This window comes from Chiloscyllium plagiosum, unplaced genomic scaffold (genome assembly GCF_037043375.1).
Source record: "Chiloscyllium plagiosum isolate Xiang-an unplaced genomic scaffold, Cpla_swu_hap1 HiC_scaffold_1, whole genome shotgun sequence".
Classification (NCBI taxonomy): domain Eukaryota; kingdom Metazoa; phylum Chordata; class Chondrichthyes; order Orectolobiformes; family Hemiscylliidae; genus Chiloscyllium; species Chiloscyllium plagiosum.
In genome coordinates this window covers 125,077,906-125,098,515 of record NW_028270139.1, presented here as the reverse complement: position 1 = coordinate 125,098,515, position 20,610 = coordinate 125,077,906, and the positions used below count along the sequence as shown (strand labels likewise).

Below are 20,610 nucleotides of genomic sequence, written 5' to 3'. Positions count from 1 at the left end.
TCCAGTTGTTAGCTAAAAGAGTGTCATGACAGAATTTTATATTGTAAGACTGTACCTGGAGCATATGGAATGAATATACAATTTAATAAACACTACTTAGAAGACCCCTTCCAAATCCAATCAATTTCCATCGAGAAGCACAAGAGCAGCAGATACTTGAGAACACTACCATCTGCAAGTTCCCCTCCAAGCTACCCCACTATCCTGATTTGGAAATACACTGCCATTCCTTCACTGTCACTGAGTTAAATCCTGGAACTTTCTCTATAAGGGCATTGTAGGTCTATCTACAACGCATGGACTGCAGTTGCTGAAGAAGGCAGCTCTTCACCACCTTCTGAAGGGCAAGTAGGGACAGGCTATAGATGCTGGCCAGCCGGCAATGCACACATCCCAGAAATGAATAAAAGAAAAAACACTGTTGCAGGCAATTAAGTCTTTAAAACAGTAGAACTTCTCCCAGTTTACTTGTAATGCAATCAAGAAACTCACTTCACAGTTTTACTTTACACTGCCCCTTAAGTAATCATTCAGTTTTCCTGGACCAAGTCTGAAATAATTCTTCATTCCGTGGGTTTACTTTTGCTCTGTTCCTTTTCCAGCTTGGAAATGATTTGACCCAAAAACTGATTTTCAAAGTGAGGATGAGAGATTCTCCCTCTAGGCAAAGTCATTTCAGATCCTTGGGAATTAAATATTTTCAGACTGAGTTCAAGTAACTATCCATACTCCTGCAAAGTGAACCATCTCAAATTTCCATCTCTAGCTGCTCATTCCTTGATCCTGGCAGACTGCCTGTGTCTGAGTATTCAGGAATATTCTGCAAACCTTTCACTTCTCAAAACCTATATCCATGCCAGTGTAAATTACATGAGCCTTGTATTGAGGTAGGAATGCTGATTAGCTATTTTTTAGACACCAGCAATGTCTTAAAAGTAAATGGATCATTTAAAGCATTGCTATCTGAAAACTGACATTCTCAACACCTTCCTTGGAAACTACCAATCTAACTGCTGTAGCACAGGCATTGCTTCCATTTCCTGCAGTTATGAACACTTCACATCTTCATTCAAGCAAATAAATCAAGACCTCTTTTTAATCTTTTATTAGTCACATCAGCTAGATTTGTTACTCTAGAACACAGAAAATTAAAACCCAGGAACAGGTCCTTCGGCCCTCCAAGCCTGTGTCGACCCAGATCCTCGATCTAAACCTGTCACCTATTTTCTAAGGATCTATATCCCTCTCTGCTCCCTGCCTAGATACATCTTAAATGATGCTATCGTGCCTGCCTCTACCACCTTCACTGGCAACCCTATGTGTAAAGAACTTTCCACGCATATCTCCCTTTTCCCCGCTCGCCTTGAACTTGTGACCCTTCGTCATTGAATTCCTTGCTTTGGGAAAAAGTTTCTTGCTATCCACCTTATCTATACCTCTCATGATTTTGTAGATCTCAATCAGATCCTCCCTCAACCTCTGTCTTTCTAATTAATATAACCCTAATCTACTCAACCTCTCTTCATAGCTAGCACCCTTCAAACCAGGCAACTCTGGTGAACCTCCTCTGCACCCTGTCCGAAGCATCCACATTCCTTTTGGTAATGCAGCGACCAGAACTGTACTTAGTATTCCAAATGTGGCTAAACCAAAGTCTTATACAACCGTAACATAACCTGTCAACTCTTGTACTCAGTACCCTGTCCAATGAAGGAAGGTGTGCCCTATGTCTTCTTGACTATTCTGTCAATCTGCATTGCCACCTTCAGGGTACAATGGACCTGAACACCCAGACCTCTCTGTACATCAATTTTCCCCAGGGCTTTTCCATTTACCATATAGTTTGCTGTTGAATTGAATCTTACAAAATACATTACCTCACAATTGCCCAGATTGAACTCTCTCTGCCATTTCTCTGCCCAACTCGCCAATCTAGCTATATGCTGTTGCCTTCTCTGGCAGTGCCCTTCACTATTTGCTACTCCACCAATCTTAGTGTCATCTGCAAACTTGCTAATCAGACTTCTACTTCCTCCAGATCATCTGTGTATATCACAGACAACAGTGGTCCCAGCACGGATCCATGTGGAACACCACTGGTCACAGTTCTCCATTTTGAGAAACCTCCTTCCACTATTACTCTGCGTCTTGCTGAAAAGCCAGCTCTCTATCCATCTAGCTAGTACACCCTGGACCCCATGCGACTACACTTTCTCCATCAGCCTACCACAGGGAACCTTATCAAACGTCTTACTGAAGTCCAAGTATATGACATCTATAGCCCTTCCCTCATCAATCAACTTTGTCACTTGCTCAAAGAATTCTATTAAGTTGGTAAGACATGGCCTTCCCTGCACAAAACCATACTGCCTATCACTGATAAGCCCATTTTCTTCCAAATATAAATAGATCCCATCCCTCAGTATCTTCTCCACTGATGTCAGGCTCACTGGTCTGTAATAACTTGGATTATCCCTGCTACCCTTCTTAAACAAGGGACAACATGACCAATTCTCCAGTCCTCTGAGTCCTCACCTGTGTTCAAGGATGCTAGAAAGATATCTGTTAAGGTCCCAGCTATTTCCTGTCTTGCTTCCGTCAGTAGCCTGGGATAGATCCCATCCGGACCTCAGGACTTACCTAACTTAATGCCTTTTAGAATACCCAACACTTTCTCCTGAAGAAGGGCTTATGCCCGAAACATCGATTCTCCTGTTCCCTGGATGCTGCCTGACCTGCTGCGCTTTTCCAGCAACACATTTTCAGCTTCCTCCCTCTTATGCCAACTTGACTTCGAGTAGTCAAACATCTATCCCTAACCTCAACATCCGTTATGTCCCTCTCCTTGTGAATGCCAACACAAAGTACTCATTCAGAATCTCATCCATTTTCTCTGACTCCATGCATAACTTTCCTCCTTTGTCCTTGAGTGGGCCAACCCTTTCTCTGGGTACCCTCTTACTCCTTATAAATGAATAAAAGGCTTTGGGATTTTCCTTAACCCTGTTTGCTAGATATTTCATGACCCCTTTTAGCCCTCTTAATTCCTCAGTTCAGATTGGAACCTTATGTATGCTTTCTTTTTCCTCTTAGCTAGTCTCTCAATTTCATCTGTCATCTATGGTTCCCTCATCTTGCCATTTCGATCCCTCATTTTTCACAGAGACATGTGTATCCTGCACTCTAATCAACCTCTATTTAAAAGCCTCCCATATATCAAATGTGGATTTACCTTCAAACAGCTGCTCCCAATCCACATTCCCAGCTCCTGACAAATTTTGGGATAGTTGGCCTTCCCCGAGTTTAGCACTCTTCCTTTAGGACCACTCACATCTTTGTCCATGAGTATTTTAAAACTGATGGAATTGTGATCACTATTCCCAAAGTAATCCCTTACTGAAACTTCAACCACCTGGCTGCGCTCATTCCCCAACACCAGGTCCAGTATGGCCCCTTCCTGAACTATTTACATACTGCTCTAGAAAACCCTCCTGGATGCTCCTTACAAAATCTAGACCTCTAACACTAAATGAATTCCAGCCAATGCTGGGAAAATTAAAATCTCCCATCACCACCCTGTTGCTCCTACATCTTTTCATAATCCATTGACATATTTGTACCTCTATCTCACATTCGCTATTGGGAGGCCTGTAGTACAGCCCCAATTTGTTACTGCGCCCTTCCTATTTCTGAGCTATGCCCATATTGTCTCACTGCTCAAGTCCTCCATAGTGTCCTTCTTCTGCAGAGCTGTGATATCCTTTCTGACTAGTACTGCAACTCCTCCACCCTTTTACCTCCCTCATATTCCCACCTGAAGCATTGATATCCTGGGATATTTAGTTGCCAGTCATGCCCTTCCCTCAACCAAGTCTCACTATCAGCAATGACGCCATATTCCCAGGTATGAATCTAAGCCCTAAGTTCATCTGCCTTACCTACTATACTTCTCGCATTAAAACAAATGGATCTCAGACCACCTGTCTCTTTGCGTTCATCATCTGCTCCCTGCCTACTCTTCTCCTTAGTCACTCTGACTTCATTATCTAGTTCCTTACAGGCTATCTCCTTAGTGTCCACTAATCTCCTCTTTTGACTCCCATCCCCCTGCCACATTAGTTTAAACTCTCCCCAACAGCGTTAGCAAAAGCACCCCCAAAGACTGTGGTCCAGTCCTGCCCAGGTGGAGACTGTCTAATTTGTGCTAGTCCCACCTCCTGCAGAACTGCTCCCAATGAACCCCTCTCTCCCTCCTTCACCCCTCAAGCCACTTATTCATCCTGACTATTCTTTCATTTCTACTCTGACTAGCACATGGCATTGGTAGCAATCCTGAGATTACTGCCTGTGAGGTCCTACTTTTTAACTTGGCTCCTAACTCCCTAAATTCTGCTTGTAAAACCTCATCCCATTTATTACCCATGTTATTGGTACCTATATGCACCATGACAGCTGGCTGTTCACCCTCCCCCTTGAGAATGTTCTGCGCTGATCTGAGACATCCCTGACCCGTGCACCTGGGAGGCAGCATACTATTCGGGAGTCTCGTTATCGACCACAGAACCACCTATCTACACTCCTTATAATTGAATCGCCTGTGACTATAGTCCTTCCATTGTTTTTCCTGCCCATCTGTACAGCAGAGCCAGCCATGATGCCATGAACCTGGCTACTGCTGTCTTTACCCTCGTGAGCCATCTCCCCCAACAGAATCCAAAACTGTATGCCTGTTTTGGAGGAGACGACCATAGGGAACATCTGCACTGCCTTCCTGCTGTCTCTCTGACTTTTCATCGCCCATTCCCTTTCTCCCCCAGTAATCCTAATCTGTGATGTGACCAATTTGCCAAATGCACTATCTATGACCACCTCAGCCTCGTAGATGCTCCAAAGTAAGCCCATCCACAGCTCCAGACCCGTCATGCGATCTAACAAGAGCTGCAGCTGGACACACTTCCTGCACGTGAAGGAATCAGGGACATCAGCCGCATCCCTAAGGGGCATAACACAGGTCTGGGATCTCCTGCCATTTTTATGCCTAAGTTTAACTTAGTCCACCTATAATATCAAACAATAGATAAATGAAAAAAAAGCTTTTTTTAACCAATCGCATGATAAAAAAGAAATAACAAACCCTTACCTTATCAACATATCACAGTGTCTTTTTTTGTTAGAAAAGGAGGGCGTGTGGGAGGCACTATATGTGTAGTGTCTCTGGGTTCAGCTGCTGCCCAAATATATCACTCACTGACCTTCTCAGAGCGCATTTCGACCGCTCCCACTCAACTCTCTGTCAAAATGAAAGAAAAAATTTACTTTCCCAGCAACCCTCTGTCCTTGCTCTCACCGCTCCCTCTGCTACTGCATAATGGAGGTTGTTGACTCTTGAGTTAAGTCCTTTTAGAGGAAAGTTTACTTTCCTGGCAGCCCCCTGGTCCTCACTCACACGGCTCTCTGTCAAGATCAAAGCAGGTCACATGATTCCTTTAATTTAACCCTATAAAGAACGACAATCTATCAAACCACATTCTAGCAACATAGTCCTATTCTTACTTCTGTTATGTAGAAACAGAACCCGGCCAGTAGGGTGTCAATTCAGTTTTATGCCCTGGGTTCATTGCTTTTCCCAATTCATTGCCACCTTAGGTCCTTTCTCACCAAGGGAGAGATGTCCGAAACCTGGGATAAGCTCTAGTAACAGTATGCACAGAATAAAGTTGCTGCAGTAGGTCTGAGGTCCCAACCAGATGACGGGACATGAGTGGTTTGAATGCTTGACTTTCATGTTATGTTGATTGCTCGAAGTTTGGCTGTAGCTTTCCTCCTGGTGCTCTGCTGCTGTGCTCCTCCGTTAATTTAGAATCATGGTGATGGATCCCAAGTTTACCAGTCTCAATTTAAGGGGCTTTCCCCTTGGTTTTTCTAATTTATTCAGTGCTTCTCTCAGCCCATTTTAGTGCTGGTTCCGATGCTGCAGAGAATCATGGTTCAAGTACTCCCTCCTGGTTAACACTCAGTCCACTTTTTTCTTCAACTCCCGATAATTAATTTCTGAGCATTCATTGCTGACTCCAGACTTTAGGAGCATTACCCTCAAATGCAGAGAACCTCTCCTATTCTCCCACCCATACAACCCCATCCCAACCGACTGCTAAGACATCTTCTGACTTGCTGGTTCCCAAACTTTTCAGTGACATGCAAGGTTTAAAGACACATACAATTTCATGCCAACCCATGTTTTTCAGCTGAATTGATGTTTTGTCTCCAAATGGTATTTTAACTTGATATCTTTGCAGCATTTGCCAACTTCTCTCTACATGAGACATTAAGGTACGGCACAAGCTACAAATCTCCTGGCCCTGAAAATCCAAAGGTCAGGTAGATCACATTGTACTGATCAGTTCTTGCTTTATCATATTTGGATTCTGATATTCCGTCGATGACTGAATTTTCAGAGAGAAATCGCCTCTTTTGACAACAAGCTTACCCATTTCTTCTTGGGGAGAAAGTGAGGTCTTCAGATGCTGGAGATCAGAGATGGAAATGTGTTGCTGGAAAAGCACAGCAGGTCAGGCAGTATCTAGGGAACAGGAGAATCGACGTTTCGGGCATTAGTCCTTCCTGAAGAAGGGCTAATGCCCGAAACGTCGATTCTCCTGTTCCCTAGATGCTGCCTGACCTGTTTCGCTTTTCCAGCAACACATTTCCATCCCATTTCTTCTTGGATCAGGGGAAGTAAAATAGATTTAATTTTGCCCTTTGACCACCTGTAGAGTGATATTTCATTTTTAATTTGATTAATTTTCACAAGTTTTGACTAGTAGTTTTGGCTATACAGTTTATAAGACATAGGAGTAGGTGTCAGGTCATTTAGTCTATCAGGTTTACTCTGTCATTTAATGAGATCATGGCTGATTTGATAATCCTCATCTCAACTTTCTTGCTTTCCCCATAACCCTTGATTCCCTCACTGATTAAAAATCAATCACAGCCTTGAATATACTTAATGGCCAAGTCTCTACAGCCCTCTGCAGCAAAGACTTCCGTGCATTCACTCCCTTTGAGAGGAGAAATTCCTCCTCATCTCTCCCTTAAATGGGCAACCTCTTATTCTGAGATTAAGCCCTCTGGTTCCCACAAAGGGAGGAAAAAAACCTTTCCACATTTACCCTGTCAAGTCCTCAAAGAATCTTGCATGTTTCAAGAAGGGCACCTCTGACTCTTCTATATTGCAACATGCACAGGCTCAACCTACTCAATCTGTTCTCATAAGGCAGGCCCTCCATACCATGTATCAGCAATATCGTTTAAAGTGCAACAATTTGTTTTATGTTGATTTTCATTAATTTTGTACAAAGTTTCACAGCACACCTAGACTGTTTCCATGCAACACCACTTGAAAACCACTGCTGTAACTGTGGAGACCACTTTTCAGCAGATTGCAGAGTTCCAACCCAACCCCAACTCCTCCAGGAGGAACTTCTCTCAGTGAAGCACCCCACCCCATTGATTTCAGAGATCCCTGAACACCGAGACCCACAACTGTAGGTGAGAAGCATTTCTGATTCTTGAATCTCAATCTTCTTCCCAACTGCTTTGTATGTGGCAGTGAGTCTCTGAAGTAATGACCCATTTATGTCAAAGGATTGGTGGGAGGGTGGAAGCTGCTCTGCAGAAGAAGGTTTCAGCTCATGATTGCCGCGTAAATAGTTAAGATGCAGTGTTTTGAAGAGACAAACAGTTTCAAGAGAATGCCAATCATTTTGATATATTCCTTGACATTTGTGGAATGTGTAGTTCTCATCCAGCATCTTATTAACAGCGATATACTTTATTCTCTGCAATAGTGTCATGCAAGTATTCACTCACAGAAGTAGAGGAGCTTTTCTGCTCTTATGGATTTCGGTATTGAAGTCTCCATTAAACAAAAGCCAATTTGTTTTCATCTATTGTCACCTCACAAATAACTGCTTATCTGATATTTTCAGCCTTCAGATTGGAAGGCTATTCATGGTTCATAATTTGAGAGAAGTTTGTATTTGTTTTATGTTATTTGGCACTGTCAATAAGAGTGAATATTCTGCAGGTGTCTCTTTGTACAGGATTACATTCAATCTGTTACAAAATGTCCTCTGCAGTAAATATCCAAAATGAGAAAATGTTTGTGAGTTTCTCAGTTTTATTCAAGGAAATTGTGTAATGGTCTTGGAAAACTATTTTTATTGTTGCTTTCTCAGCCAGGTTTTGAGATTGCAGAATTAAGGGTGAAATCTGCATCAAATGTTTTAGTGGTGCATTGCATGAAGATGCCTTTTATTTCACTTTCCATTTTAAATGACATTTTGTTCATACTTTGTTGATTCCAGCATTGTGGAAGCAATTTTGTTTTCTTTTTAGCCCAGAATGCTGCAGCTACCAGTTGGAATTCTACTGCAACCAGTGAAAATGGATCATGATGTGTAATGCAAAAAGAATAAATTTATAGACTTGGAAGCAACTTGTAATATTCTTAATGCAGTTACTTGCATTTGCATCCTGCCTTTAATATGGTGAAACATCCCTTAGTACTTCGCAGTTATGCTAAGTATATTGCAGTACGGTTTAGTATAGACTAGCCTGGAAAAGGAAAGCAGATTTCCTGTCCTAAGGGATATTAGTGAAACAGTTGGAGTTTCTAACAATCTGCCTGCTGCTTGGTCACTTTTACTGATGCCAGATCTTCATTTCGAGGAGAAAGTGAGGTCTGCAGATGTTGGAGATCAAAGTTGAAACTTTATTGCTGGAACAGCACAGCAGGTCAGGCAGCATCCAGGGAACAGGAGATTCGACGTTTCAGGCACAGGCCCTTCTTCAGGAATGAGCAGAGAGTGTTCAGCAGGAGAAGATAAAAGGTAGGGAGGAGGGACTTGGAGGAGGGGCGTTGGAAATGTGATAGGTGGAAAGAGGTCAAGGTGAGGGTGATAGGTCGGAGTAGGATGGAGGCGGAGAGGTCAAGAAGAAGACTGCAGGTCAGGAAGGCGGTGCCAGGCTGGAGGGATTCGGCTGAGACAAGGTGGGGGGAGTTTTAAGCTAAATGGAAATTCTGAAACTGCAGTGCTACTCATTTGTATTTTGATCATTTTTATCATTTGTATATTTAGTCCTGGACTACTACTCTGGTAAAATGACCACTTCATTAATGTACTCGAAGGAAAAGCCAGGGGAAAATTGCGTTTGTTGCCTATGCTTTATTTCTACATCATGAACTTGTGCTTTTTAAGTTTCTGTACTTTTACACTAAGCTAACCACGTACAGCACCTCAGATTACCTAGCAATGAAGAAAATATGGCTGCCCTGCTTTGCTTTCTTCTGTGGCATTGTATAACTTAGAATTTTGACTGGCTTTCCATACAAACCTTATTATGTTTCCTGGCCTGTGTTAGCCCAGTTGAGAAATGAATTTACTCCTGTGAGCAGCTGTAGAAAATTGCATATGGTTAACAATCCAGAACCAAGCCATTTCGCTCAAATAGTCCATTTTGGTGTTTATGTTTTGCTCTCTTCTTCATTTAATCCTCTCAGCACATCCCTCTTTCACTGCATGTTCACCACAATGACTTAATATATGCCGACTAAGGAAATTAGATCACTTCTCGGTAAGTTTGCATTGATTACGTTCTAATTGTTAATCCATCAGTGAAGATATTTCTACATTGAGAAATGTAAATGATTGCAGAGTGCCTGGCAGTCAGTATTCATTAGAATCTTTGCTGGAGGCAAGGAAGAATGGAAAGCCTTGCTTTCAAGAAATGCTTCAAACTGCTTAACTCTCAAAATTTATTATCTGTGTCAGGGAGGTAATGTTACAGCTGTACAAGGTGCTGATGAGGCCACATCTCGAGTACTGTGTGCAGATTTGGTTTCCTTACTGGCACTGGAGGGGGTGCAGAGAAGGTTCACTAGGTTGATTCTGGAGTTGAGGGTTGGTTTATGTGGAGAGGCTGAGTAGAGTGGGATTATAATCATTGGAATTCAGAAGAATGAGGGGGTATTTTACAGAAACATATGAAATTATAAAGGGAATCAATAAAATAGAAATAGATAGGATGTTTCCACTGGTCGGTGAGATTTAGACAAAAGGGAATGGCTTCAAGGTTAGGGTTGTTATACTATGGAATTTCTTCCCCAGGGAAGCAGTTGACGCCTACTTTAGTAATCGCTTTCAAAGCTAAAGTAGCTACTTTTTTGAAAAATAAAGGAATTAAGGGATATGGTGAAAATGCGGGTAAGTGGAGCTGAGTCCAAGAAAAGATCACCCATGATCTTATTGAGTGGTGGATCAGGCTCGAAAGGCCGGATGGCCTCCTCCTTATGTCAGTGTCCTGTTTCTTATGTTTACCAGTAAGTGACTACATTGGAATTGGTAAAGTTAAACTTGTTTTTTGTTATTTGAACTATTTTTGAAATGTCTTTTGAATTTATTTCAGTATCTATTGTTGAATACAAATTATAATTTCTAGTTATTTACAAATACCAAAAAAAAATCTTTGTTTTGGACTATGAGCTAAAAATGGGAAATGATACTGTTTTAAATCAAGGAAACTGTGTAAGAAACTTTAAAAACAAGTTACTAGAACACAAAATGAGTTGTATCTACAACTATTGGCTTATTCCAATGGTGAGGTAACATTCCAGATTGAGTGGTACCACCTGTGTACTCAGGGCAGTTTTGTTCAAAGATTGTCTTTCAATTGGGACCAGTTATTATGGGTTCATTCAGGATAACAACCGCTTGATTGGTTCTTGGGCAGGTCGCTATAGTCTTGGGTGTGGACAATACAGCATAAACATTTATCGATACGAAGAGAAAGGATTCATCTCTCCCTCTCTGTCTTTTGTATAGACAAGTAAAACAAAATTCTTAGTAGGTAGGTACTCTCCCTCACCTTTCCCTATACATTGTTCTGTCAATAAATGCACTATGGAAGGAAAACATGATTACTTTCAGAGGCACTGAAAGGCAAATCCTCAATCAATCGATGAAATGCTAAACATTGATATATCCACAACTTCATGTCATGAGCAAAGAATCTGAATTAGTTGAAAGAAAACAACTCATTAATGGCTGTGATCCAGATTGGTTGTAGAAATCCGTATCTTTGTCTTGTCTTGACTCTCAATACGCCTATGTCTATGTAAATGAGATTTATGAGGATTTTTTTGTTCATTCATGGGATATGGGCATCACTGATTAGGCCAGCATTTATTGCCTGTCTCTAGTTGCACTTGAGAAGATCGTGGTGAGCTGCACGGTTAAGAAAGGGGTAGAGCTTAAGTTATAAAGTTATCTATTAATAATCCAATTTACCTATTTTTGCCATTGGTTAAACAAAAAAGCTTAATTGCTGTAGTTAATTTCTTGATAATGAAACAAACCTAGTGTGCACATTATTGAATTGAATTCAATTCAATTCAATTGTACCGAGACACAGTGAAAAGCTTTGTCTTGCAAGCAATAGAGGCAGATCACATAGTTAAATAGCATAGATAAGTAAATAATAGGTAAACAGCAGCAAAAACTAAAACACAGGTACGGGCGAATGTTAAGAGTTTGAGAGTCCATTTAGTATTCTCAACCGTAGGGTAGAAATTTTTACAAAACCGTCAGGTGCATGTGTTCAGGCTTCTGTACCTTTTCCTCGATGGTAGAGGTTGTAAAAAAACATTGTCAGGGTGGGATAGATCTTTGACAATGCTGGCAGCCTTTCCTTGACAGCAGGCCTGGTTAGATGGATTCTATAGATGGGAGGTTGGCCTTTGTGATTGTCCAGCTGAGTTCACCACTCTCTGTATCCATCTCCGATCTTGAATGATACAGTTGCCTTACCAGGTAGTGATACATTCAGACAGAATGTTCACGATGGCACACCTATAAAAGTTTGCAAGGGTATTCACTGAGATGCCAAATTTCCTCAGCTGCCTGAGGAAGAAGAGACATTGTTGGGCCTTTGTAACCAGTGCGTTCATGTGAATATAGAAAAGTACAGCACAGAACAGGCCCTTTGGCCCATGATGTTGTGCCGAGGTTTAATCCTAATGTAAAATATAGTAACTTAAACTATGCACCCCTCAACTCACTGCTATCCATGTGCATTCCAGCAGTCGCTTAAATGTCCCTAATGACTTTGCTTCCACCACCACAGCTGGCAACGCATTCCATGCATTCACAACTCTCTGCGTAAAGAACCTACCTCTGACATCTCCTTTATACTTGCCTCCTAATATCTTCAAACTATGACTCCTCGTACCAGTCAATCCTGCCTTGGGGAAAAGTCTCTGGCTATTGACTCTATCTATTCCACTCATTATTTTGTACACCTCGATACACCTCGAAGAGTCCAAGAAAGCTTGTTGTGGATGACTAAACCCAGGAGCTTGACACTCTCCAATCATTCCACGTCTGTTCTGTAAATGTGTAGGGGGGCATGAGTAACATCCCGCCAAAAGTCAATAATGCGTTCCTTGGTTTTGCCAGCATTGAGAGTTAGGTTATTCTCAGGGCACCATTTTTCCAGATCTTCCACCTCCCGTATGTGGTCTGTTTCATCGCCATCTGAGATTCAACCAACTATGGTGGTATCATCAGTGAACTTGTAAATGGCATTATTTTACTAACACTAAGAATTTCAACAGGTCTGGCTGCAGCTGTAGAGAGAAATAGACTTGAAACGTTAACTCTCTTTCTCTATACAGATGCTACCAGACCTGCTGAGATTCTCCAACATTCTCTGTATTTGTTTCAGGTTTCCAGCATCTTCAGTATTTTGCTTTTATCCAAGTGCATAGTCTTTTAACCTGAATTAAACAGTTATGTAAAATTCAGTAGTGTAATCAATTTTTCACATTTTGTGACAACTCAGGAATGGTGGGATTGCCCCAAGTGAATCATGGTGAAATTCAAGGTAATACTTAGAGTTTTTAAAAAAAATTTCACAAGTCCATTTGGTTTACATTTTAGTAGTTTAAAATAGTGCAGTTCCTTAAAAGGCACAGACACTGGGGAATTCACAATGAATCTGAAATACACATCAATTCGTTGATCTTAGTTATTTCTCCCATGTTAGTGAGAGTATCCATTTACTTCTTTCAGATAACTTCTGCTTGTCCTTAACATAATCTACAGCATTATTTAACAGAGAAATGTTACTAATTAAGAGTAATGTTCTGACGACATGGTTTTGCCTTTCTAAGGAAATCCATTTAAAGGTTTTCCATGCTGGGACAAAGAAGGGATAAACTGTTAGTTACAATTAAAACAAATAATTAATGGTCTATGAAGAAATAAAACAATGTTAAAGCAGAAGGCTTAAGTAACCAATGATGTGGCATGATGTCTATGTTATTACCTTGCCACTGCAGAAAGGAAATATTTTGATATTTGATTTTGCCACATGTAATTCAGTTGCTCGAAATTTCTGTAAGCTACGTTTCCAGTTATACAATTAACTTTTTTCTCAACTGATCAAATAAAATCTCACTCCAGAAGCTTGAATGTTAATTTTGAAACTTTGGTGTTTTTTTCCTAATGATATCTTTAGAATGTTAATATTTAAACACATTTTGATTTATGAAACATATCTAGGCAATCCTGTGTTTCTACGTTCCATTCTAATATTGAAACTTGAGCTACTAATGTGAATCTATATTTGTTGATACATCGCCGTCTTCTTATTTTGTTTCCATTTTTATTTAATTAGCTTGCTCGTCTAGGTCAAGATGAATATCTGTGCTGCACAAATGTTCTTTCTCTATAGGAAAAGAAAATTGCTTTGTTTGGTTGCTTCCTATCAAAACTGACATTCTTGGATTTTGTATTTGTGCTTTAGATGCCAATGACAGAGGAACGATGTTAACTTGTTTTTAAAAATAGCCCTATTATGCAAAATGTTTTTGCAGAATCAATTTTAAAAATTAAACTTTTACATTTTTCATGTCCTTATTTGGCAAAAATTGTGGTTAGTTGTGGCCTTTTCCACACTTATCATTATGTGACTATATAATTATACAGTACAGATTGATGCTGTGGGCTTAGGCTATAATTCATGCTATCCTTATCTGTAAGCAATAGCCAAGAGGTTTCCGATAAATGCCAGCATAAGCTGCTGCGATACTCTCCTGAGACCCTTCCCCTCCATGCACTTTGCTGACCACTGCAGAAAGCTACCTACACTCAGAGTTTGTAGCTTATAACCCAAAGATACTCTTCCTTTCTATTTGGATGCCTGATAATAAGGTCACATCATACCGTGTGCCTGATTTTTATGGCAGCAAACAGTATTTGGAGCCCATTTTTTAATGTTGTGTTCTGAAATCCTTCCAAGTTGGTTTAATGAAATAGGTCGTGCTCAAATGCCATAAACCATACTTTTTCTGTGATTTGAGCTACAAATGCCTGCTAAAATTAATTTCACTTCTATTTAAAAATATGGATTAAAATAAGTTTTTAAAAGTTTTGCTACAAATACTCTACCTTCGTAAAGTGTATGCAAAAAATTTATACAAACTGTAAATACAGATGACAGGCTGAAATAGTGTATCAATTAATCTTGTCAAAAAGCATAGTTTTCCATCTCTTGCAAGATGTGTATGTTACAAATTGGACTAAAATTATCTAAGCTTTATCATCCTCATTTTCCTTATTTTGTCAAAGGTTGCTTCCTAAATATTTTAGCAAAACTTAACTATATAATCCGGAGAGTGCAATAGCATTTATCTAAAATATTTTTCAAAGTTATTGCCAATAAATTGCACTTTCTCAGCTGCTCTTATTTTATATGAAAATACAGAAGATGGTTTTTAAAGAATTCCTAAAATTGCACACGTGCAAAAAATGGCAGGCAAGACTGTCTGCATGTTGATCCTGTGCTGTATAATTGAGGTGCAAAATAAGTGTCATGACCCCAGTGCTACCATTCTCCAACATCCATGCCACCTGGGAAAAGCGGAAGCAACAGATAAGAGCAAAAATGTGGGCAAGTTCGAAGGGAAAATCAATTGTGGGAAATTCCTTTTTGATCACCAAGAAGGCAATTGAAAATAAGTTCTTAAGAGGCTTATGACAACAGATCACCTCCCTCCTTACCAAATGACAGCAGCCCTGGAAATCGTTCAGTTCTTTTTTGAATAGTTTCCACACTTAGCTTTTTTGATAGAAGAAACACATCATTTTTGATTAGATTAGATTCCCTACAGTGTGGAAACAGGCCCATCAGCTCAACAAGTCCACACCAACCCTCCGAAAAGCAATTCACCCAGACTCATTCCCCTACGTTCACCCCTAACTAATGCACCTAACACTACGGGCAAGTTAGCATGGCCAATTCACCTGATCTGCACATCTTTGGATTGTGGGAGAAAACCGAAGCACCCGGAGGAAACCCACACCGGGAGAATGTGCAAACTCCACACAGACAGTTGCCTGAGGGGGGAGCTGGACCCGGGTGTCTAGCACTGTGAGGCAGCAATGCTAATCACTGAGCCACTGAGTATGGATAGTAATCTATCCACTCATACAGTCTGCCTTTTCAATATTTTAAGTGCGGAGAAAGTGAGGACTGCAGATGCTGGAGATCAAATCTGAAAAATGTGTTGCTGGAAAAGCGCAGCAGGTCAGGCAGCATCAAAGGCTTATGCCCGAAACGTCGATTCTCCTGCTCCTTTGATGCTGCCTGACCTGCTGCGCTTTTCCAGCAACACATTTTTCAGTTCAATATTTTAAGTGCCACGAGTGATATTAAAATAAGCTCTGTAAGCTTATCACGATAACTGGGGACTTTTAAATATTAATGGCTCTTCACTGAATATTTTCGAAGCCTGTGTGTTCACTACCGTCTGACAAGTCTAAAGCTGAACAAAGCTTAACCAGCATCTTATGTGAAGACAATAGAGTGCTTTGTTGTTTTATATTGGGCATGCCAGCAGTACAATCCATTTCTTAATTAGTCTGTATACTACACTTTAGCATGAATCCCAAACTTTTAGATGCTGATGCACTATAGCTTTCAAGTTGTTTAATCCAGTTCAGTCAGTGTGCTCTGCGTACTGTATGCATTCTTCTATGTGTAGAATAGTATACCTTTCAATATTAATTGTCATATGCCATTTACAAGTGCACGACCCCACCCAACTTTAGATATGAAAGAAAGACAGGAAGTGCTGGAGAAACTCAGAAATTCTGGCACTATCTTTAGAGGGAAAAACAGTTAATATTTCAAGTCCACTGACCCTTCAGAAGTGGGCAAGTTTCTGTTTTCTCTCCACAGATGCTGCCAGACGTGCTGATTTTCTCCAGTGCTTCCTGTTTTATTACAGATTTCCGACATCTTTTAGATCTAATGTTTGTTTTGTTTCTCATACTAGGTCTAATGTGCAAATATGAATTACTGTTGTGATTACCATCAATATCACTTTGGTTCAGAGGATTAATGTAGAGAATGAAACATGAATATTGATCATTAACAATCATTGACAGTGGTGCAAAAATAGCAAGTACTTACCAATAATCTGTCCATCAATACTGAATTTGGGTTCAACCAGGCCTATTCAACTTCAGATCACATTGTTGCCTTGGTCTCAATGCAAGTAAAGTTGTTGTGCTCCAGAAATGCCCTTTATATCAAGGCAAAATAAGTAACAAAGTGTGCCATCAATGAACCCCAGTAAAACAGAATTCAAAGAATAAGCATGATTGGTTGTCCACTTTCCACAGTTGAAAGCCAAGGATGACACTACTAACAGCAACAAAAAAGACTTGTGTCCAATTTTCCCACTTTGATGAGCATTGGTGATGCACAGTTCCCTGGTTCATAGTGTTTTTCTATTGGTTTTCTTTTGTTCTAAATCCATGGATCACAGACAGAAAGAATAATTGCTGTGAAGAAAGGGATGACAAGCAGAAGGATATATCATAGCTAACAGATGTTTATGATTTTGTAACAAATACTTGAGTGGCATTACTATTACTGATAGAGGAAAGAAAAGATGGATATGTTACATGCATGCTAATTCCTTGCCCATTTTGGCTGTACAATACTGAGTCAATTTGTCAAATAGCTGCAATAGTCTACTTGAAAGAATTCTGTCTTGACTGAAGTTTGCACATTTGTAAATTATCAATTTTTGGAGTATATCTTTATCTTATATATGCAGTAATTATTAAAACAAAGTATTTAACAGCTTTTCGCTGTAATTATTTTTCACTTTTGTCTCCCAGGCAAGGCTTTGACATTCCTCTTGCTGCAGCCTTCTAGCCCTAAGCTTCCAGCACACAGTACCATCCGCAGAACTGCCATTGATTTGATTGGTCGTGGTTTTACTGTGTGGGAACCTTACATGGATGTTTCAGCTGTGCTGATGGGACTTCTAGAACTCTGTGCTGATGCTGAAAAGCTTCTTTCAAAGTAAGTACGTAATTGAAAGAACATAAAGCTGAACCACTTTGAAAAGGATGAACTGATTGCAAAGGCTTTTTCTGCAATTGCTAAAAATAATTTCTCTGATATCCTGTCCCACCCAGGGTTCAAATAATTCCGATTGAAAGCTGCATAAGAGGGGCAGTAAATTACTTGTGTGGTTTCTCTTTTATTTGATAGTATTAATAACAAATACCTACATTTCTGTCGCGCCTCTGTTATAAACAATGGCTCAAATCACTTTACAGAGACATAATTGGATACAGGTTGACATTAAAGGAAATGTTAGAATAGACTAAAATCTTGTGTAAACAGCCTTTGCATTTTTTTAACAGTGAAATGCTTTATAAAGGTAATTGTTGATATAAGGTTCTCTGTATCTATAACTCAAGCCTTTCCCTTCTTTCACTTTAAGGAATAGAAAAAGCAGGCTCTATTCAGAGCAATCAAAGATTGGTGGAGTAGCAGAAAGCATAAGGGACTGTCAGAGAATACAGGAGGATATAGATAAACTGGAGAGTTGGGCGGAAAAGTGGCAGACGGCTTTCAATCCAGACAAATGTGAGGTGATGCATTTCAGCAAGTCTAATTCTAGAGCGAATTATACAATGAATGGAAGAGCCCTGAGAAAAGTTGATGGGCAGAGAGATCTGGGAGTGCAGGTCCTTTGTACCCTGAAGGTTGCTGCACAGGTGGATAGAGTGGTCAAGGAAGCATATAGTATGCTTGCCTTCATTGGATGGGGTATTGAGTACAAGAGCTGGCAAGTCATGTTAAAATTGTACAAGACATTGGTTTGGCCACATTTAGAATACTGTGTGTAGTTCTGGTCGCCACATTACCAAAAGGATGTAGACGCTTTGGAGACGGTGCAGAGAAGGTTTATGAGGATGTTGCCTGGTATGGAAGGTGCTAGCTATGAAGAGAGGTTGAGTAGATTAGGTTTATTTTCACTAGTAAAAAGTAGATTGAGGGGGGACCTGATTGAGGTTTACAAAATCATGAAGTCTATAGACAGGGTGGATAGAGACAAGCTTTTTCCCAGGGTGAAGAATTCAATAATGAGTGGTCATGCTTTCAAGGTGAGAGGTAGAAAGTTTAAGGGGGATACATGGGGAAGTACTTCACACAGAGGGTGGTGGGCGTTTGGAACGCGTTGCCAGCAGAGGTGGTAGAGGCAGGCACGGTAAATTCATTTAAGATGTGTCTGGACAGATGCATGAGTTGGTGGAGAGCAGAGGGATATAGATGCTTAGGAATTGACTGACAGGTTTAGACAGTAGATTTGGATCGGCTCAGGCTTGGAGGGCCGAAGGGCCTGTTCCTGGGCTGTAAATTTTCTTTGTTCTTTGTTCAATACACTTGCTTCTCAGTTTCTCCTAAAATGTACCAATTCACATTTTTATCCTGTGAATGGTGTCTGCCGCTTTTTAATCCCCACACTTTTTAATCTTTGACTTCCAGTGATCTTTTCTTAGGTTTTGTCACACCCGATAATTTGTTGTTCTCACCTGAGGTACATCACTGACAATGTCCCATCAGATGAGGGAAGGTTGCATTCGGCATTCTTGTTTTCTGGCATTTAACTTCCTATCTTTCTATAGAACTACATTCACACATTCAATACCATGGACCTGATTCTATTTCTATTGAAGAAGATGAGTTTTGAATGAGTTAACATGTTGCACTGTGTACCTTAATTTTAATAAAATGCTTTTTAAGTTAAACTTCCTTTGATATCATCTAACATGCAGTACCATTGCATTTTAGTTTTTAGTTTTAGCTTCTTTTTGACCTTTTTAAGAAAAAAAAACTCAAGGTATTAAATATAACATCCTAGGTTAATGAGAACATAAACTGAAGTTAATTTACCAGATTCACAATGTCAAATTCAACCATTCTTCAAATATAACTCTCTTGTTAACCGCATTAAAGTTTGAGATATTTTAGGGAGAAAAGTCAGTGTTATGTTAAAAATTTTAAACTTGTGTTTTAAATATTGAAGATAATGAAATTGCTTTAAAGTTGACATTTGTATTTTTAAAGTGGTAATGTCTTTAAAATGTCAGCATGTGATGTTATAATATATAAGTTAAACCATTTAGGAGAAAAGTATTTTCTACAATTTATTACAATTACAAAACACATTTTTAGTATCTCTAATTTTACATTGACATTTTAATGTGGAGTTGTAAGTAAGTCAGTACTATGACTGCCTATAAATAGGTTTGACCTGATATAATTAGTGAATGATCATTTTTAGACATTGAATCTCCAAGATTAGAAAACAAAAGCATATTTGGTGATGAATGGAAGCATTGTTTTGCCAGTAGCGTTTTTTAAGAAAATTATTTATTTTTATCTCTTGAAAGCACATGCAATGGTGTATGTCCAGGAGAATTTTGCGTAAACTGGTCGTTTTATCTGGGTAGTAATATTATAAATTTGTAAAATCCCTGTATGATATTACCATTCTGCTATTGCAGGAACTGAAGTGCAAATGCTATTCACTGGTAATCATCATTTAGTCAGGAACATGAGGGAGGATGTGAGCTTTGAAATGCTGAGTGATTACATCACTCAATGTGGATATACTACATAAATGATTCTGACTTGCTGTGACCCCTTCTAATATAGTTACACTGAAAGTGTAATCTTTCATTGTTTATTAGAAAGGGGCTAATGCAAGGCAGCACATTGCGCTTACCACAGCCAGAGTTAGAGATGAGATGTGGTTGCTGGTGGGAAATTAGATTTTGTCAGTAAATTTCTTTGGCTTGCTGCTGGGCAGAGAGGAAATGTCAGAAATTAATATTTCTACTTCTGTCAAATGATAATAATTAGCCTGCTGAGCTAGTGATTCAAATATGAGGTATTTTAAAATATGTTTCTATCTTTTAGTGTGTTTTTAAAAGAATGTGAAGCGTGTCATTTAACACTCTGCAGTAATCACCTAAATTTTAATACAAATTTTTTCTATGATTGTAAACTGTTGGTAACATGTTTTTGTAGCAATATGTATGCAAGATTAATGTTGACAGCAACAAAAGCTCCTGGATATTAAAATTACTGAAAGGAAATAAAGAGTTGCATTTATATAATATCTTTCATGATCACAGATGCCCTAAAGCATTTTACAGTCAATGAAGCATTTTTGAA

General features: G+C 39.7%; 1 protein-coding gene across 5 annotated transcripts in view; it reads left to right on the top strand.

The window, feature by feature from the left end:
- The window catches only part of wdr7 (WD repeat domain 7), a 686,509-nt gene that overhangs the window by 423,298 nt on the left and 242,601 nt on the right, over positions 1-20,610 (top strand). For all 5 annotated transcript variants that reach the window (XM_043675775.2, XM_043675690.2, XM_043675605.2 and 2 more), the window contains one exon: positions 17,253-17,439. In XM_043675775.2, coding sequence (XP_043531710.1) covers positions 17,253-17,439 — 187 coding nt within the window. The remainder of the gene's footprint in view (positions 1-17,252; positions 17,440-20,610) is intronic.